The sequence below is a fragment of the Mauremys mutica genome, chromosome 25, assembly GCF_020497125.1.
Source record: "Mauremys mutica isolate MM-2020 ecotype Southern chromosome 25, ASM2049712v1, whole genome shotgun sequence".
Lineage (NCBI taxonomy): Eukaryota > Metazoa > Chordata > Testudines > Geoemydidae > Mauremys > Mauremys mutica.
In genome coordinates, this window is record NC_059096.1 from 7,102,056 (window position 1) to 7,122,965 (window position 20,910).

At 52.4% G+C, this 20,910-nt stretch overlaps 1 protein-coding gene across 1 annotated transcript; it reads right to left on the reverse strand.

Moving 5' to 3' along the window:
* Positions 1-5,490: 5,490 nt before the first annotated feature.
* Positions 5,491-10,774, reverse strand: DLX3 (distal-less homeobox 3). The gene is made up of 3 exons (XM_044999924.1): positions 10,453-10,774; positions 8,638-8,828; positions 5,491-5,832 (listed from the first exon to the last, which is right to left on the reverse strand). The coding sequence occupies exons 1-3, from the start codon at positions 10,772-10,774 to the stop codon at positions 5,491-5,493; spliced, it is 855 nt and encodes a 284-aa protein (XP_044855859.1).
* Positions 10,775-20,910: the final 10,136 nt, after the last annotated feature.

The following is a 20,910-nucleotide window of genomic DNA, read 5'->3' on the forward strand; positions in this document are numbered from 1 at the left end:
GGCTCTGTGCAAACATGCCACAAAACACCTGGGTGTTCTTCAAAGCAGTGGGGCCGACTGGTTCAAGGGCTGGACTGGGACTCTGGGGACCTGGGTTCTGTTCCTGGCCGGCTGGGTGATGTTGCACAAGTGACTTCCCTGCTCCGTGCCTCAGTTTCCCCATTCGCAAAAGGCCTTTGGAAAGTGCTTTGCGATCCGCTGGTGAAAAGCGCTAGATTATAATGCTAATTATAAAGAGCTTAGTTGTTACAAACACCTTAGAGGGGAAGGGCGACGCATCACGGCTTTCCACTCTGCCAATGGCTCAGGCCACCTCTCGGTGGGACTCGTAGCATCTAATTTCAGGCACGCCCACCTCGGGAGATGAAACCCTCTTTGATCAGCAGAAGCTCCAGCCGCCTGCCCTGCACGCCAGCAACTCGTGCACCAGGCTAACGTCCAGAGCTGCCGGAGGTTTTGGCAGTACACTTGCGTGGCCCTAAAGGGACACAGCACGACAAGACTCCAAGCCACAAAATATGGCTAGTATGTGACACATGGGTTTGGGGGAAGAGACGCAAGCCAAACAGAATCTCTGCATTATGGCTGATTTCCCACCCCCCCAGGGAAGCTGGAGCCGTAGTCAAACCCAGACGTAACATTTTAATCAAGGAATATAACTTTTAAAATGTCTTTTGCTCGTTAAAAGGTGGCGGTGGAGGGAATAAAAACCCTTCTGATTGGCCAGAATGGCTGTGCATGTCCTCCAAGGCCTCAAGGAAACTCAAGATGTCCAGATCCCTCTGGGTAGAAGGACACCAATTAATCCCGCTAGTGTCCCATATGGATCAGCATTAGGTTTAACTCCCCAACGCAATGACTCTTAGCAATGCAGCCAGCTGGGAAAAGAAATCAAATAATGAAGCCGTACTGCCAACCGCAAACATTCAGAAATCACACGTTAGGTCTCCCAAATAGCATGAGATTTTAAAATTGAATGCGGGGGTGTGTGTTGTGTTTTCCTTTATTGGCCATCTGCTGTGGGAGTCTTCAGGGATCAGGGGGGGTCCCAGTTTTTCTCTGCCGCCATAAGGGCTAGAAACGTTGCCATTGTTATTTCATGAAAGTCGAGATTGTCATGTCATCACATGAATCCGGCAGCTGGGGCTTTAAGACAAACACTGAACAGTGTGCTAAAAATCACACGGTTTGGTGACACATTGCGGAAGGCTCTGGCCTTTCCAGATAGGCTGAGCAAAGCAGCCGGAGCACCCACTGACGTCAAGGGTGCTCAGCACTCTGAGAATCAGGCTGTAGGTGGCTTGGGGTGGGGACGTGAAAAGTGGAGTGCTTCCAAAACCGAAAACTGCTTTTGAATATTTGGACCTCCAGCTCTGCAAATCGGAGATCATCTCTTGCAAAGCGCTTCAGTGTCTTTGGAAGCAAGGCATTGTAGGTACAGCAGCGTAATAGTGAAAGCACAATGATGAAGTGTTATTTACTCCTTCTCATAACACAAGAACTAGGGGGCACCCAATGAAATGAATAAGCAGCAGGTTTAAAACAAACAAAAAGGAAGTATTTCTTCACACAACGCACAGTCAACCTGTGGAACTCCTTGCCAGAGGATGTTGTGAAGGCCAAGACTATAACAGGGTTGAAAAAAGAACTAGATAAGTTCCTGGAGGACAGGTCCATCAATGGCTGTTAGCCAGGATGGGCAGGGATGGTGTCCCTAGCCTCTGTTTGCCAGAAGCTGGGAATGAGCGACAGGGGATGGATCACTTGATGATTCCCTGTTCTGTTCATTCCTTCTTGGGCACCTGGCATTGGCCACTGTTGGAAGACAGGATACTGGGCTAGATGGACCTTTGGTCTGACCCAGTGTGGCCATTCTTATGACGCCCTTTTGTTTGCCTTTTGCTGGGGCTCTGCAGCTCGGTGCCGCTGACGGTATTATTAAATTGTTGGGGGCCTTTTTGAAATGCAGCTCTCTCTGCATGATACCGTCCCAGGTCCGTTAACCACTCTTTCTGGGCTTTACACCCTAAAGCCTTGATTCTGCAAACACTTCTGCGCCGTTAAACACATGAGCATCCCCACTGAACTCGTGGGACTTCTGACACGTCTGACGTTATGCACACGTGCAGGGTCCCAGGCGAATGTTCCCCGGTGTCGCCCACCTGCCCATTTTACAGATGTGAGGACTGATGCGCAGAGAGGTGTAATGCCTTACCCAAGGTCGCAGCGAGTCGATGTCAGAGCGGTGATTCCCAGACTCCTCGTCTAACCACTGGAACCACAGCTCCCGCCAGAGTTGTTGCTTGCCAGCCACAGATATTATCTACAACTTCCTTTAATGTGGCAGGATTTCTCCCTGCATGATTCCAGCCGTACGCACTGCTGCTGCTTAGGATCTACCGTCTCTCCTGGCTGGAATTAGTGAGAAGGAAATACAGGGTGAACCAAGCAATTCCGAGCACACGCGAATGTAGCTGCCTTTTGCAGAGTCTCTATTGAATGGAATCTGCTTTGGATTACTTTACAGGCGCCCCCGACCCCCCAAAAAAATGGTTTGAGAGAAACTTAAGGAGTTGCTGCCAGGACACAATGGGCCAAACTTTCAGAAGAGCTCAGGGCCATGTTTTCAAGGGCTCCTTCCCCACCGCCGGAGCCAGACTTTTAGAAGAGCTCCGCTCCCATTGGGACTCTTATTTGCCAGTTTCCCAAAGAGTCCAGCACGTCGGGGTGCTGAGGGCATGGGAAATCCACAGGTGCCGGAATCGTTTGAAACTCCTGGCCAGCACGAGCAGCAGAAGGTCCCAAATCACCCTGAGTTCATTTAGCGACCGATCGATCCTTCCCTTGGCCAAACGAGGCCGTGAGCTCCTCAGGGAAGAAGCAACTGAATTCAGGTTGGCTTGGAACAATCTGTGCAAGAAGTTCACCAAGGAAACACCCATCTCCGGCCTAGGGAGAGAGGGTTCTGGGCCTGATCCTTCACTGGTTTGCATCTTGTGCAGTCACGTACACCTGTGCGACGTGGGAGCTCGGATAACACACGTTGCAAGGCCAGGGAGTCTCAGGTTCATTGTCAGCCAGGCCAAATTCAGGCCTGGTGCAGCTCCATCAGCCTGCTCTCAGTTTGTTTACATATGATTATTCAGGCCTGGCTTTCACCCACTGTTACCAATGGGTGCTCAGATCTGCCTGCAGGGATAGCGAGAGAGTGTGTGTGTTCAATGACCATTCACTCCTGAACACTTTCCCGTTCTTGCTGACTTTTTGACTGATTGCATCCATGCCCTGAAGAGGTCACCTTCTCCAGGAGAGGGGCCGAGAGGGGACATCAGCTTCAGTTTTTTAGAACCCTGCTCCAACTTTGTTAAAGGTCCCGATCCGGCACAGATGCTTCACTTTAAACACAGGAGAAGCTCATCAAAGTCAATGAGGGGACCAGGCACACGTGTAAAGTTAAGCACATATTTCTGTGTTTGCAGGATCGGGGCCAAATTCAATAGATTTATAAGTTTTACAAGCCAGAAGGGGACCATTAAATCAGCTGGTCTGACCTCCTGTGTAACATGGGCCGTAGACGTCGCTCCTGTATTGAGCTTAATAACTGGTGATAGATTTTCAGCAGCACTTGGGCTGGACTCCTGACCTCATCCTCTTCCAAATCAAATTATATTACGGGTCCCCTAAGGAGCGTGTTATCCAAAACTAGACTTCTCAGCTATGAGAAGTCGTGTTTTTCTAGCTCCTTTTCACAGAGGTTAAAATAACCAAATCGGACCATCTTAAATTCAAAGTATTTTTATTAACACGATATATACAGTTTTGTCCACTAACAAAGCAGAAAGGACGTTGGAACAAAGCCCTGACTCTCGAGGGAGCTCTCGCCCCCCTCCCTCCCAGCCAGGTTAAAGAAAACTCGTTTTGGTCAACTTTATACATATGAACCTTCTGTACACGTTCTTTTCCTCTCATCTGCCTTTATATGAACAAGGCAACATAAATAGAAATCCTGGGACTGTACAACACATGAGAACGCTTCTTAAAACGGCAGCTTTTTAAAAAAAAAATACGATTATTTTTAAAAAAAATATCCAAGATTTTTTTTTTTCCTTTTTGGTGGTTGTTTTTGTCAAAAAAATAGGCATTCTACTTTGACGTTAGCTTAACTGACGTGTGAAGAGCACTGTTAGAAAACTTAAACCATTAACAGGATCAGTTTCTGTTTCAAAAATAACTTAGATCATTCGTGAAACACTTTAAATATTTTTTTTTAAATAACCTCTATTTATTTGCTGCAAATCCTCACAGAAGGTCAGATTCTCAACTCGCGTAAGTCAGTGTGACTTCCATTGAGACCAATGCAGATTTACACCGGTTGGGAATCTGACCCGGAGGGGCAAAATTCTCCTCTAACCTTGGAGTAACTCTGGATTTACACTGGTGTTACTGAGCTCAGAATCTGGCCCTCATCCAGTACCGAGAATTTGGAAAGCCAGTTTGCGCCAGCTGATGAGCTAACACAGAGAGCCAAACTGCTGCTCTGGAAACCTGGAGTAACACTGGAGTAAACCTGGAGTAGAGCTAGATTTACACTGATGTAAATGAGATCAGAATTTAGCCCTTCCCCACTGCTAGGCTTTTGGGCCTCTCTAACAATGGTCCCTTCAATAATGTTATTAAATGTTTATATAGTGTCCAGTTCTGTACAATAGACATAGCTAAGAATTGACTTTATTTATTTAGAATATAGAGAATTTTTTTTTAAAGACTATAAAGTGTGGCACCTCTTACTGCATTTTTTTTATTATTTTTTTTAGCTTAAATTGTGCTTTCATCTCCAGTCTGACCCTTGCAAGGGTGGATGAGAGGGAAGACGCAGAGACAATTATGTCTCCTTCTCTATCATCTGGGCATGTAGAAAAATCCAACCCTGATGTGGATGAAGCCAAGTGGTTTTTTTTGAAGTCCTGCCAGCTGAGATGTTCTTCCAGAGTCCTCAAGGAGACACCCCACAAACAGCTCGCCCGGGAAGGTAAAAAAACCAGTTGTGCTGTTCTTGGACGCTTGGAGATGAGTCGTGTCTCTTGGCCTCTGTCCAGACGGGAGGTGAGTCTCTGGCAGAGAGCTCCAGATGGAAGAATCTTCCCATTCACCGTGCCTGGCGGTGGTGGGTGGGATGGTGGTGCAGGGGGGCCGGGGACCCTGTGGAAAGTCAGGGTGGGGTGAAAAGGAATTGGCAATGCTGAAGCTTTCCCGAGAAATAAAAATCCAAAACCTCGTCCCCAAGCCTGCCCCACACCCGCTGCCACTCCTGCCTGGCTCGTGGGTCGTCCTCTGATCCTTTTAACCCTTTGCAGCTCTGCTGGTCCTGAGACGGGCTGGAATGTTTGTGTGTGTCTGTCTTTGTCCTGGAAACAAACCCACGGTTCAAGCAAGGTCTGGCCACGGCCGTGATGATTTCCTCTTGCTCCCCTGGTCCGAGGAGGCCGGAGGTTAGTACACGGCCCCCGGATTGGGAGGCCCGGAAGATGTATGATGCATGGTGTTAGTGGGCAAAGCTTGATGCGGTAAGTGAGGTCCGCTGAGGTTCTGGTGGTGGTACCAGGGGTTGTGCTGCTCCTCCAGGTAGCTTGGGGAAGAGCTGTAGGGGAGCTGCGGGGGGAGCTGGTTCCTGGTGGAGGGGTTGCTGTGAGAGTTACTGTCCCAGAGGGCAGGAGAAGGCGGAGAATTGCAGGCCATGGAGTCGCTGTTATTGGGGCTGTGTTCCGAGGGCACTTCCCCGTTTTTGTAGAGCTTCTTGAACTTGGATCTCCGGTTCTGGAACCAGATTTTCACCTAGAGACAGAAGGAAGGGAGGGAAGTGTGACTTTCTGGGTCCCTTTGACGTACACGGGCAATACACCACCGAAGGGAGGCGGGGGGGGGGACAAATGGAGTGGCGCGTGAACAGAAATGTCGCCGTGTGGGCGGATTGGCTTCTCTGTTTTGCCTAAGGGGCAGGGAGGGGTTTGTCCCCAAAACAGGTTGACGCTTTGACAGCTAATGACAAGTTCCTTCGGACATTTATAAGTGGCCCCGTTGCTACAGAAGTCACCAGGGCAGTGACGAAACTAGGACGGGGACAAACCTGCTGTGGTTCATTTCAAATACTTGAGTGGGTTCCTGTTCCACTTAACGAGCTGCTGGGGGAAGGAGGGGAGAGGAGGAGACAGAGAGAGAAATTGAGGGGGTGGCGAGGAAGAAGGCGGGTGAGATGGAGAAGGCAGATGTGTCCAATGTGACAGGGAGAACCAGGAAGGAGAAGATAGAACACCCTACAAAGAGCCAAACAAACATTCGGTGTTGCCAAATCCTCGCAATGGCGCGTGTTTTGCTAAAGCCCCAGCGCCTCGCATCCTGTGATTAAGTGAGAAGCTCCGCTCTCATTTCAAAATAAAGTTTCTAGCCCTCAAGGTGGCAGAGAAGAGCCTGCCAACACGGCCTGGCTGTTCCCGACAGGCTCAAAACACCCCAAAATAATAATGCTTACAAGAAATCTCGTGAGTTTTAAGAGGAGCTTGTGATTTTGGGGGGAGGCCTGACTCATGGTTTCTGAACACTTGGGGTTGGCACTACCGTAGTATTTATCTGTATATGGAGCACCCACACCTTATGCCATATATGGGGCACTCATCTTCCATTTAAGGGGATCTTTCACGCACGATACACACCCCACTAGAAAAGGACAGAAATCATAAATCCCCCCTGGTGACCCAAGGGAATACATGAGAGTGAAAACACAGGGTCGTAGTTTAACGCCCCTGAAAAGCACTGCTTTCCACGTCCAGAGACCCTCCAGCTCCCATCAGGGGCTCGGGCGTGCCTCGTTAAAGCTTTCCTGGCATGTCCTTTGTTTCCAGAGACAAAAAGCAGCGTGCAGTGCGGAATCCCTAACCACGTTCAAACAAACAAACCAACAACAACAACAAAACCCCCCTAACAAATCAACCCACTTTTAAAGAAGGGAGTCAAAAAGAAACAGCTCCCCATCATGTCGCAATCCCTCAGCGGGTGGAAGGCCCTTATGGTACAGAACATCTGCTCTTGGGCTAGCAGCCTATGGAAACACGCTGACCTGGAACTTTATTTAGATCTGGGCAATTAAAATCAGCCTCTTGTCACCGTCTCTGACCAGCCCCGCATTCCTAACGCCAGCGATGCTCCTGTTGACATGAGAGGAAGCCTGGCCCGTAAGGGACAGCAGAAGCAGCCCTTTACGTCACTTGTTATGGGCGGGGCTGGATGCGACCCTCCTCAGCGTTTGGAGGTGTTCCAATTTTCGGGTGAGGGATGAGGGGGGTTCACTCATCTCAGATCTGGAGGTGGAGGGAAGCTGTTCAGACCCCTTTCTACTGATCTTTCCCTTTACAAAGAGAAGTCACTAGTGTCACAAGAGCCACCCACCCACCCGTAGATACTGTAGCATTCTAATGTGACGCTCACGTATGGAGAGAGGAGTTGGGTATAATCTCTTTTGGACTCCACCATTTCAGGCTTTAACTTTCTATCAATGGAACTGAGGATCCGAAATACCTTTGAGGTTCTGGGCCTAACGTATTAAAAGACGCTTTAAAAAACACAGACACCTGTAAGAGCTTGAGCATATTCACAAGCGCAACACGCATACCGAGAAATGAGGTCTGGAACCCCTGACTCTGGGGTCTACACTAGATTACCCCTAACTAAAACCCCACTGACCCAAGCGCTGTTAGCATCTATGGATATGGTCCTACCCATTCCAGCCCAAAGGCTGCTCTGGTATAAATTAGTGGTTGAATTCTGATGAGACAATTAAAAAAAAAAATCCAGCCAGGACCCAAAGGTCCGTCACTGCCCAGAGAGAGGAAGGGATACTTCTTCCTGGTTTTCTAGGTCAACTAGACCAGGGCTTCTCAACCTGATGTCCGCAGATGTCTAGGGGGTCCACGGAAGGTTCTTGCTATGACCCCTGGGGAAATCTAAGATTTCCAAAGTGGGCCTGCACCTCCACTTGAAATTGTGTAGGGGTCTGCAAATGAAAAACGGTGGAGAACCGCTGAACTGGCCTCTTTGACCCACCAGAGCCAAACTGTGCCAGGAATCCAGTGAGTAGCCGCAAAGGGGAAAGAACTGCGAATTGAAGTTGGTTCAATGGACCTGATCCAAATCAGTGAGCTATAGATTGGGCCCTGAACCTTTGAGAACGGCTCATCTTGGGGGAGGGGGAGAGATCTCCCCCATCGGGGCGGGAAGAAGAAACAAAACCAATCTGTTTATCCACATTTATCTGGTCCCAATGGGGATGGCTGGCCTAAATCAGGAGTAACCCTAAAGTCAATGCATTGACACTGGGGAGCGTAAAGAGGATTGGGCCTCTCTTTTCCCTCCCCGTGGCTGAGCACGGCAGTAGGAAATGTGTCCAAAGGCCTACAGAAAACCCCCCTTTTTGTTCCCACTGTCTCAGACAGCCGGCTCGTCCACAATGGGTCCCTGTCTGATTATGGAAGTGCTTGAATCTAAGCCCACTAAACCCAGGGGCTGTTTGGAATTGGCAGCAGGTGCAGCTCCCTCGCTCCCCCGCGCGCACAGAGGGGAAAGGTTGGTGATTCTTTTTGAAGTTACCTGCGTCTGAGTCAGCCCCAGCTGAGCTGCCAGCTCGGCTCTCTCGGGCAGAGCCAGGTACTGAGCTTTCTGAAACCTCCTCTGCAGAGCCGCCAGCTGGTAGCTGGAGTAAATGGTTCTGGGCTTTCGGATCTTTTTGGGTTTCCCGTTGACCATCCTCACCTCCGGTTCCGGTTCTTCCTTCACTGAGACTGGAAGTGAAAAGGGAACACGTCAGAATCTCAGCAGCTGGACGACCCCCTCCCTCCCCCCGAATGTTGTAAAAAACAACCCAAGTCTACTGGGGAGAGAGAAGGGGGGGGGATTTAAGCCTCCATTTAGAAAACTTCACCTCCTAGATAAATAGGGTGACCGGATGTCCCGATTTTATAGGAACAGTCCCGATTTTGGGGTCTTTTTCTTATATATTCCTCCCCACATCCCGCTTTGTCACATTTGCTCTCCGGTCCCGCTCCACGCACACCCATGGAGCTAGAAGTGACAGGGCCGGGCCGGCCTGGGCGGAAGGACTCCAGAATCGTATGTCCCTTGTGGAGGAGTTAAGGGCCGATTACTTGGAGAAGTCGCTGAACAGACTCCAGGTATAAAAGATTTCAGGAACGCAGCAAGACCGGGGTGTTTGGGGGGTTGTTCTTTGGCACGTGAGGTCTTTCATTTCTCTCTCTCCCGCTCTGGGTTTCCTTCTCGCTCTCTCTGGTGTGTTTTTCTCTTCCTTTAGCTCTCTCTCTCTCCCTTTGGTACACTCCGGCTTGCCTTTTCCCTTGCCTGTCCCCGGCCACTTCTTCCTCTGGTCCATTTCGCTAACTCCCCGAACTCCCCTCTCCCCCCAGCCTGCCTGTTTCTCTGCCCAGGGGCTCCCCACCTGGTTCTGATCTGCTGAAAACCGACTGGTTCTCAGAGTCGGCCCCTCTCTCCCTCTCCCAGCCCGTAGGGTGGGTTGTGACAAGCCCGTCTCTGAAGCAGCCTCAGGTCCCAGCTGCCTGGGTGTTTCCCAGGCTTTATTTGGGGGGGAAGGGGCGGGAGAATTGTTCAGTAAGTGGAAATCAGAGGAGGATCGATTTCTCCCTCTCCCTGCATCCCTTTCTTTTAGGGCAGCAGATTCTAGGCTTCTCTGAGCTTCCTGCTTTCCTATAATCTCCCAGCACCTCAGACTCACTTTAAAAACCACAAGATTATTCACAAATAAAACACCGTCCCACCCCTATTTCCCTCCCCCAGAGCTGCAACCTAACCATCATCTTCCTGTCCAGTCATGACATGGGTCATTCTCGCTGCCCCAGAGAGACACCCTATTCCCCCCGCCCCCTCCATGGTTCTCCTTTTTTATCAACTAACCTGAGTTGTCCTGAAGTTTCTTAAGATTTCAGGGGCAAAAGTGAGTGGGAGAGAGCTGGGGGGGGGATTGGGAGGGGTAAATAGCCACCCTGACTGGTGGCACAGAAAATAAAGGTCAGGAATTTGCCAGAGACAAGAGGGAGAGTGTGTGGGTGGGTGAGAAAAGCAGTCGTTTAAATCGGAGCCGGAGTTCAGAAAGTTTTGTGTGGAAACCTAGATCTAGCAAACAAGCCCCCGCAACACCCTCAGCAACTCCCACCACCCCACTTTTGTGCGATCCAAGAGGCAGTCGTGTGTGTGTGTGTGTGTGTGTGTTATTGACAAGAACTTTCCTCTCATTCGAATACACGGGCATGGGGGAAGGAAGAACTGTGGCTGACTCCAAGAAGTGACTCCTTTCCACACCAGCCCCCCGCCATCTCCAGACATCCACCCCCCACCCCTGTCCCCCTGGATCACTAGGGTGGGAGGGCTCCTTACCTGCTTCCTGGGCCGGCAGCTGCTGCTCCCTGAAATGCCCATACTGCCTGTAGGAGGGGCTGTAGGGGTACTCGGCCTTGGGGGGGTAAGTCCCAGCCCCCGCGAGCCCGTTGAGGCCGAACTGGTGGTGGTAGGAGTAGTGGTTGACGGGCTGGCTGTAGGGCTGGCTGGGGTAGTAGTCGTGCTGGCTGTGGGGGGCGCTGTAGTAGCCCAGGTCGGTGACCGAGGACTCGGGCAAGGTGGGGGAATCCTTGGAGCAGCTCAGGGAGCTGGAGAGGTCGGTCAGGATGCTGGTGATCTTCTTGTCAAAAGAGCCACTCATGGTGCAGCAGGAGGCAGGGGCAGGTGGGATCCAGTCCTCTCCCCTGGCCGGAGCCTCTGGAAAAGCAAGCGAGCCGCTGGGGTGCACGTGTGGGTCTCTGTCACTCCCCAGAGGGGTCAGGCGAGCATTCCTCCTCCAGGCCAGCTGAGAGCTCCACGGGTGGTGGCTGCTACGAGGCGACTAAGCAAAACTCTCCAGCCCAGCCAGCCTGCTTCAAGCCTTTAATTAGGGTGCAGGGCAGGGTGGATGCTGCGTGCCGATTGGCTCCAGAAATATTGCCTGGGAGGCAAAACAGACTTTTTTTTTTCTTGTCTTTTCCTTTTTTTTTTTTTTTTGGAACAACAAAGAGTGGGTGAAAAAAAAAATTAAAGCTGCCAGCCGCCCTGTCTGCCGAACCCCTGCAGGGAGCCAGGGGGCAGCTGCTGGCCCACAGCCTCAGATCTTGGGCTATGGGGGTCCAGAGGATACATGGAGATGGGTGTGGGTGGGTGGGAGTCCTTTGGGTGTCCATAAGAGCCTGTGTGCGTAAGTGCCAATCTGGGGGGTGTTTTTAGGGGTGAGGGTGTTTGTGGCTAGGACTCAGGGTAGGTCTGTGGGGGGCAGGGGAGTATGTCTAAAACCATCTGGGTAAATCTATGGGGGGTGTCCACAGGGTGGGGGTGTCTGTCTGTGAAGGACTCTGGGGAGCATCTAGAGAGGTCTGTGTAGTCTGTGGGCTGTACATATGTCTATAGGGGTCTGTGTAGATTGGGGAGGTGTGTGTCTGTAGGGGGTCTGTGTAATTTTGTAGAGGCAGAGACTGTAGGGGTTTGTGTAGATCTGAGTATGTCTATAGGGGTCTGTGTAGGTCTGTGAGATGCCTGCATAGGTCAGTGCGGGGGTGTCTATAGGAGTCTGGGGGGTGTCTGCATAAGTCAATAGGGGTGTGTGTAGGTCTTTGGGGTGTCTGTGTAGATCTGTGGGGGTGTCTATAGGGGTCTGCGTAGGTCTGCGGGGGGTGACTGTGTAGGTCTGTTGGGATGTCTATAGGGGTCTGTGTAGATCTGTGGGGGTGTCTATAGGGGTCTGCGTAGGTCTGCGGGGGGGTGACTGTGTAGGTCTGTGGGGTGTCTGTGTAGGGCTGTGGGGGTGTCTATAGGGGTCTGTGTAGATCTGTGGGTGACTGTGTAGGTCTGTGGGGTGTCTGTGTAGGGCTGTGGGGGTGTCTATAGGGGTCTGTGTAGATCTGTGGGGGTGTCTATAGGGGTCTGTGTAGGTCTGTGGGGGGTGACTGTGTAGGTCTGTTGGGATATCTATAGGGGTTTGTGTAGATCTGTGGTGGTGTCTATATGGGTCTGTGTAGGTCTGTGGGGTGTCTGTGGGGGTGTCTATAGAGGTCTGTGGAGGTCTGTGGAGGTGAGATCCTATAGGAGACTGTGGGGGTGTCTACAGGGCTATGTATAGGTCTGGCGGGGGTTTTGTGGGAGGGTGTGTGCTGGGCTGGATGAGGGTAACCACGTCCATGGGGTGCTCATTAGTTAAAGCTCTAGGAGGCTTTGTCCCTACCCTTAACCCATACCCTCAAAACGCACCCGAGTTTCCAAAAGCAGCAACCCGGGCAGGTGGCCTCTTGCTGTCCTGGCCGCTGCGCTTCTGGGCCCGGCTATGGGTTTGCTCCTAGCTCCCGTTTGCGCCTCTCGTGAGATCATCTGCTGCCGGAGTCCTTTCGCCCGGGCCGGCCTGGCCCTGCCCCTGCCCCAAGCCCTGCAGCATCCTTCAAGGGCAAACCTCCTGTGCTGAGCTCCAGGGGCTGCCTCCCCTGTCCTGCCGCTCCCAGGACTGGGGGTCCTTTCACCTCTCCCCACCACCGTGGGGCCTAATCTGGCATCCGAACATTCATTTTCCCTCCAAAATCAGGTAAATGAGAGCTAGTGGGTTCACTCCAGCCTTCCATGTGCCCTGCTTTGAATGGGCCCTACTCCTCCTATAATGCCCTGGCCTGCCAGGGGCACATGCGTTTTGCAGTCAGAACTCTTGGGGAAATCCTCGCCTTCCCCCTTCTCTTCAAAAGGGGACGGGGCATAATTAATGTGTTGCCCTGTTAATTCACGACCTTGTTTCGTCATGTGCTTCTCCTCTCTGAATGGTCCGGGGGGAGGCCGGTTCGGAAAGTCACTCGTGGCCCATTTTATTCCTCTTTCCAGAGGGATCTCCCCGTTTTTCCTTCTCTCTTTTCCCATCGGGTCACACACAGACCTTCAGTCTCTACCTGTGTTTCCCTTCCCTAAACCTCAGATACAAACTCTTCTCTTGAGTGTTGGCCCTGCAAAATACAGCCTGCCTGGGATGCACAGGGCAAGTCCGCCGCCTGCTGGGAAGTCTGAGGCACTGCAGCACCTGTGTTCTCAACAGCTCGCATCCTCCTGGGGAGCAGGGCAGTATTTGAAAACTTTTATTAAAGCTAATGTTTAAAATCAAACTTTTACACAAGTTAAGAAGGAAGGTACTGGACATCTGGGGTCAGGCGTGAGTTAGGAGAGATTACAAGTATCGGTTACAAGATACAGACATAGTACAGAACCAGCACAGACCCAGACTGGGGTGCGGGAGTTTTTAAAGCATCAGTGAATATTACACTCGATTCAGAACCCATCCATGGCTTGGCCTGGCTTTTTAAAAACCAAATGTGTGGCCCAGGCTCCAGATGAGGAGCACACCCAGAAAAACCAGCAGCGGAAGAAGCTTGCCGGGAGGTAGGATTTTTGGTCTCTCTCATCACACAATAAATATTTATCATCCCAGTTGCAAGTCTGCACGTTGGTATTGAAGTAAACTGAGCGATGGGAATAAATAGGAGCTTCAAATGAGCATGGAAACCTGGGGTTGGCGTATTTAGTTGATCGAAGAGAAAGTTAAGAAGTGACGTGATTGTGGTCTATAGCGGGGGTCCTCAAACTTTTTCTCCCCCCCGCCACATGCTATAAAAATTCCATGGCCCACCTGTGCCACAACAACTGTTGTTCTGCGTATCCAGTAGATTAAAAGCCGCCGGCATTAGGGGGTAGCAGGCAGGGCAGTTGCCCAGGGCCCCATGCACAGGGGGCCCCACGAACCTACATTGCTCAGGCTTCAGCTTCAGCCCTGGGTGGCGGGACTCAGGTTTTGACTTTCTTCCCTGGGCCGCAGTGAGTCTAAGGCCGGCCCCTCTCTGGTTGGCGGACACCCCCCCCAAAACCTGCTCCTGGCCCCCCTGGGGGCCCCGGCAATGCATTGAGAACCCCTGATCTCCAGCTAACTCCCTGGGGAAGAGATTACAGAGAATAGCAGCAAAAGGCGTAAGGAGAGCCTATGGCTGGACGATGAAGCTAGACAAATGCCAGCTAGAAATAAAATGCCTGTTTTTAACGGCGTGATTAACCTTTGGAACAACATGGGGGATTCTCCATCTTTAACTAAAGCCGGGAGCTGTTTCTCAAGAATATGGAGGCTTGGCAGAACTCGATTTTTATTTTTGTATAACTTGGACGGCCAATACCAATGTTTATTTTTAAGCCCTTTTTAATTTTGATCTATTTACATTTTCGCAGCTGTGAGAAATTTAAGCATTTTTCTGGCCAATCTAAGTGTTCACAGTCGCAGGTAATTACCAAAGGGGGAGGAGATCAGACAGTGAGGGAGGGGACAATCATTATTTAGTAGCGGAGATTCAGAAAGTTAAAGCTTTGTAACCGTTAAAACAGCATCAAAATATACAAAGTCAATATCCTTTCATCCCTAATAACTTCTTAGGAAGCATTTTGCCTGTCTGTACTTTTAAATTATGACTGATGGGGAAAAAAATTCATCAGTTTGTGTGTGTGTACAAATCGAATCACCTCCAAGCCTAGCAACATGCTATCGGTCAAACGGAAGTTAGGGCCTTGATGCGGGAATTACTGGGTGAGATTCTCCGGCTTGTTATGCAGAAGGTGAGACTAGACAATGGCCCCATCGATAAATAGCTCTAGCTGGGATCAGAAGCACTTTCCCCTGCTTTGCAGTCCAGTTTTGACTATCCGTATGGCAGTAACACCCAGGAGCCCGAGTCATGGCCCAGGCGCTCCCTGCGCTTGGCGCTGTACAACCACAGAGCAAAGACGTGCTCCCTGCTCCAGCGCGCGAACGATCCAAGTATGAGACAAGAGACAGCAGGTGGATACAGACAGACGGGGGAGTACAAGGAGGGACAGTTCAGAAAGTCAGAAATTCTCAGGGGACAGCAGGAATTCTGTTTGCTAGCCCAGGGGCTGTCATGATGTGTGTGGCCAGTAGTTACAAGACTGCGGCATGTGTAGCCACATGTGTGCACAGCAAAAAAAACACCATCCAGCACATTACATCTTTTGACCAGCAAGGCAGTAAAAAAAAAAATCATCCAGCCAGGCCAGTTAAAAATTGGCCAAGTGGCAACCCTATAGGTAACAACAGGGGGTGGGATAGCTCAGTGGTTTGAGCATTGGTTTGCTAAACCCAGGGCTGTAAGTTCAATCCTTGAGGGGGCCAGTTAGGGATCTGGGGGAAAATCAGAACTTAGTCCTGCTAGTGAAGGCAGGAGGTTGGACTCAATGACTTTTCAGGGTCCCTTCCAGCTCTATGAGCTAGGTGTATCTCTCCATATATTTATTTATATGATATACAGATGCCAAGGGGGCAGCTCATTGTAATGCCAGACGCCAAGCTGGTGGGACTAAGACACAATCCATTCAAAGGGATCCACTCTCAGAACGAGGGGTCTGCTATAGGGAATGCTCAGTGCAGGGAACTGGCCTTCCCAGTTTGGTCTGGGGTTGGGGGAGGGGAGTAGGGCCCCACCCCCCAGCTAAACCACCTGACAGGGGTTCTGAAGCTGACCAGTGACGTCACATGACAGAGGGGAGTGAAACTTTATTTAAGGGCAGGTTCTGCTTCCCTGCCTCTCAATGACCAACCATCAGCCAAGGAGAGAAGCAGGACTGCAGGAAAGGCTTCCCGTGACCTGAACTCCTCTGCAGAAGGGGTGAGTAGTTTCTCCCTTAGGGGCCTTTGGTGTTTTACCTAAAGCTCTGTAACTCCTGGGTACGCTCTGAGGGGCAACGTGCCTGTGGGTTTAGGGACCTGGTGTTCCTTACCTGGCTTGCCGTGGGGTCACCAAAGAGTTCAGCTGTTACCCAGGGCAGCAATGCTGGGGGGAGCATGCAGAAGTGACTGGGGGGCTTGGGAAGTCAGAACACTGGTTTCAGGGCCTACGGCAGTCGGTCAAGGAAAGGGGGCAGACAGGTGATCTGCCCCCCAGAAATGTGCTGTAGAGGCCCCCAGTTACAATGTTTGGAGCTGCTCAGACCCAGCTGGCTTGGAGGCACCTGAGCTCCAAGGTGGATCCAATTTCAACAGGCTGGTGACTGTCCACTCGGGGAGCTCAGCCCGGTCTGTAACACACGGCCCGGGCGCACAGCGCCGAGAGGGGGTGGGGAGCTGAGAACGTGCATGGTCACTGCCTGGCACAGACCTGCAATGCAGAGACCGGGATGGGGAGCTGAGAACGGGCATGCTCGTTGCATGGCACAGACCTACAATGCGGATCAGAGTAAGGGGCTGGGAATGGGCATGATCACTGCCTGGCACAGACCTACAATGTAGAGACCGGGGTGGGGAGCTGAGAATGTACATGCTCATTGCCTGGCACAGACCTACAATGTAGAGACCGGGGTGGGGAGCTGAGAATGGGCATGCTCGTTGCATGGCACAGACCTACAATGCAGAGACCAGGGTGGGGAGCTGAGAACGGGCATGCTCGCTGCCTGGCACAGAGCTACAATGCAGAGACCGGGGTGGGGAGCTGAGAACGGGCATGCTCGTTGCATGGCACACACCTACAGTGCAGAGACCGGGGTGGGGAGCTGAGAACGGGCATGCTCACTGCCTGGCACACACCTACAATGCAGAGACCAGGGTGGGGAGCTGAGAACGGGCATGCTCATTGCCTGGCACAGACCTACAGTGCAGAGACCGGGGTGGGGAGCTGAGAACGGGCATGCTCACTGCCTGGCACACACCTACAATGCAAAGACCGGGGTGGGGAGTTGAGAACGGGCATGCTCGTTGCATGGCACACACCTACAGTGCAGAGACCAGGGTGGGGAGCTGAGAACGGGCATGCTCGTTGCATGGCACACACCTACAGTGCAGAGACCGGGGTGGAGCACAGTACACAGCACTCGGATCGTAGCTGGCAGCTGAGAACAGGTACGTTACCAGCATGCACCAAGCGCACGGTGGTGAGACAAGAGGAAGGAGAGGAGCCTGGGCAAACTCAGTGCATGGCACAAGCCCACAGGGGCTGTACTCATGGCTGGGGGAGGGGGGAACGAGTCCACCCCCTGAGACGGCCAGAGAGGTCCAAGCTTCTCGGAACTATCATCAGCCACACCAAGTGTCAGGGGACAATCTCTCCTGGAGATGAACGGGCCACTTCACGCCGTTGAGCCTCCAACCATGCGTAGAGTCTTTCCCCTGTGCAACAGGCACGGAGCTGGGATTGGGTCTCTGCATCTCCCCTCTCCTGCCACTGCCTGCTGCCGGTTGAGACCTGCCTCCTCTGCGCTGTGGCCGGGGGGAGCCCGGGAGGGGAGCAACCCAGGACCGGAACAGCAGTGGGGTTGCAGGTATTGTCCAGCATAGGCGTGAACTAAGACTGGCTTTCGCTGCTGCTTCCGCTTCCCCACTCGCGTGAGCTCCAACGTCAAGCCGGAGCTTAAAGGGAAATAAACTGGGGGTGGAGCCGCGAATCCATGTGCCGAGGCGTGTCCTGAAACCCCGGTTTGAAAGCAGCACAGGATGGATCCAGTGGCCCTGGAACACACGCCTGACTCCCCGTAGGGCAGAACGCGGGTACCTGTGTCGTTTATAAAACGGGACCATAATGCCGCTTACCCTGGTGTCGTGATTGGGGTGGTCAAAGCAAGAACAACCCTACCGGAGCCCTGTGCGAAGGACCAGCAGCCAGATCCTCAGCTAATGGAAACCAGCAGAGCTCTACGATGTCATTGGTAATATGGCTGATTTCTACCAGCTGGGCTCCAGCCCCATTGACTTCAATGGAGCGATGGTGATTTCACCAGCTGGGGATCTGGCCCAAGATTTCCCCCTGAATCCCTCTGTCCAAGCAGCTGCTGCTCTGTTTGTTTCTCTGTCCCTGCTGTGGAAAGGGATTTCTCAGCTCAGTAACTCTCCCACCAGCGACCCAGCTGCCAGACGCCCAGGAGCAAGTCCCCATGGGCCAGAGCGGACAGGATGCCAGCAGGAATCCCAGGCACTCAGCTGCTTTTCTTTGGGATCCTGCCTTCTGGCAAGTTTTGTGCCTGTGGCTCATGGGGAATCCCTGGAGGATGGGGCAGGCCCTGGCAGGTTCGGGGCCAGTGGGACTGCATCCCTCTGCCTGACTTTTGTGTGTTGCTTGAGGAACCAGCTCCATCTAGCGTCCTCTTTGGTGCCAAACAAGCCACGAGGCCAGGGGTGGCCAACCTGAGCCCGAGAAGGAGCCAGAATTTACCAATGTACCTTGCCAAAGAGCCACAGTAACACATCAGCAGCCCCCCCACCCCCGTTCCCAGCGCCTCCCGCCCACCGGCAGCCCCACCGATCAGCGCCTCCCCCTCCCTCCCCGCCGATCAGCTGTGCCGGGGGGAGGCCCAAGGACACGGAAGGCTCAGGAGGGGGCGGGAAGGGGTGGGGAGGGGGCCGGGCCTGTGGCAGAGCCAGGGGCTGAGCGGTGAGCACCCCCCGGCACATTGGAAAGTTGGCACCTGTAGCTCCGGAGTCGGTGCCTGTCCAAGGAGCCGCGTATTAACTTCTGAAGAGCCGCACGTGGCTCCGGAGCCACAGATTGGCCACCCCTGGACTAGACGAAAGGGACGGCTCAGCATCAGCCCCCTTCGCTGAGAGCTGCCCACTTGCGGGAGCGACGAGAGAGGCGGGGGGGGGGGGGTGCCTCTCGGGACTAGCAGGAAAATCAAACCAGAACCTCACCTCCTAGCTCTGGGGCTTGGGTCCATCCCTGCTCCGGGCCCCCGGGGCCTGCAAAATCAGCCCGGGATTGTCCCACAGGCAGGCTGTTCTCATGGTCTGCGGCATCCCCTGCTGGGGATGGGCTGGAAATAGCCTTTCTCGGCGTGTCTCGCTGCTCCAGACCTAGGGCGGGGGCTGGGGGCTCAGAAGCAGCTTGAGGAATTGATTGTCAAGAGGACGGGGGGGAGAGAGGGTGTTTTAAACCCATCAGGGCGCCCAGGGAGTTGAGTTTTTTCCTTTATGGCAGTCGTGCCCCAATGGCCCCAGCCGTTCTGTTCCCTCCTGCTCTAGGCACATTCTTACAGCTGCGCCCATCACTGTGGTATCCGAGTACCAGGATACTACCCTAATGGGTGTCGCTCCAAAAACCTGGATGAGAGAGACAGGGGCCCCATCGTGCTAGGCTGGGGAAAGAGGCAGCCCCTACCTCAAAGAGCTCCCGGTCTAAACAGACAAAGGGTGTGTGTGTGTGTGGCAGTTCCAGGCACCAGCGCACCAAGTGTGTGCCTGGGATGGCAAGCCGCTGGGGGAGGGGGGGCAGCCTGCCAGTCGCCGTGAGGGTGGCAGTCAGGCAGCCTTCGGCAGCGCGCCTGCGGGAGGTCCGCCGGTCCTGCGGTTTCGGCAGCAATTCGGCGGCGGGTACACTGAAGGCGCGGAACGGTGGGACCTCCCACAGGCGCGCCGCCGAAAGGCACCTGACTGCTGTGCTTGGGGCGGCAAAATACATAGAGCCGCCCTTGGGGGTGTGTGTGTGTGTGTGAGAGAGAATACAACATACAAGCAAAGGGCTGATCCTGCAGGGTGCTGAGTGCCCTCTAGGCGCATAGCGATCAGTGGAATAGAGGCTACTCGTGCATCATAGGCTAAGGCCCAAGGTAGTCAAGGGGCTGCCGGGCTGCCGACATGTTAGCCCCAGCTCCCGCTCTCTCTGGATTTGCTTTATCGAAATCGCAAACACTTCGTTTGAGGGGTTTTGTGTGTCTTTAGAGGGGCAGTTTGGGGTAAAGGAAAAAGGAAACCGACAGGGAAAGAGGCAGGAAAACAAGAGTGAGACACACTGGGTGACGGAAATGACTGATGCAAACAGACGAGGGAGAGAGTTCAGGGGTTGGAGGAATATAATGGGTAGAGCTCGTTTTAATTAAAAAAACCAATAGGATTTTTTTTGGAGGGGAGGCAGGAACTTTTAAAAAAAACCATGAAAAATAGTCCATTCACAAAACATCTTGTGATTTTTTTTTAAAAAAAGATAATTTTCCATTCCTTGTTTTTCTTTTCTCTTAGTCATTCTTATGCAATCATTTTTTCTTCTAAAATTAAAAGAGGAGTCGGGGGGGGGTGAAGCCCAAGAAAAGACGGGGAAAAAATAACTGAGAATTGTCTTGGAGGGAGACGAACTATCGGCCACTTTCAAACTCTACAAAAGGAACATGGCAACATCTCAAAACTTGCCCCAGAGTTTTTTTACCCATTTTCCCATGAGCTCTAAGAGTGGGACAGTGACAACTCAAAGTTCACATACCCCATCTGACGTCCCCACAGAGAGCTTCAGGCTGCCTGGGATTTCATTTGTTTGCCAGAAGCTGGGAATGAACAACAAGGGATGGATCACTCCATGGTTGCCTGTTCTGTTCATTCCCTCTGGGGCATCCGGCATTGGCCGCAGTCGGAAGACAGGATACTGGGCTAGATGGACCATTGGTCTGACCCAAGAGGGCCATTTTTATGTTCTTAAATTAATCCACTACTGTACTGTCCTTGGGAAGTTATGGTGTATTTATCTGTAGGAAGCCACAGCAGCCACTAGGTGACGGTAAGAAGAACGCTTTGCACTTCAATAAATCATCTAAGGATCTGAAAGACTGTATTGGAGACACAAATCCTCCAGCTGTCCCCAGGCAGTGAGTTAGGATTTTACAGATGGGGCCGCACAGAGAGAGGAAGTGGCTTGCTCAGGGTAGCACTGCAAGTTAGCAGCAAAGCAGGGATTAGAAGCCTGGAGTCCTGACTCCTGGTTCAGTGATTTAATCCCAAAATCAGTCTTCCTCAACTGCAGAGAGCAAAGGGGAGAGGAT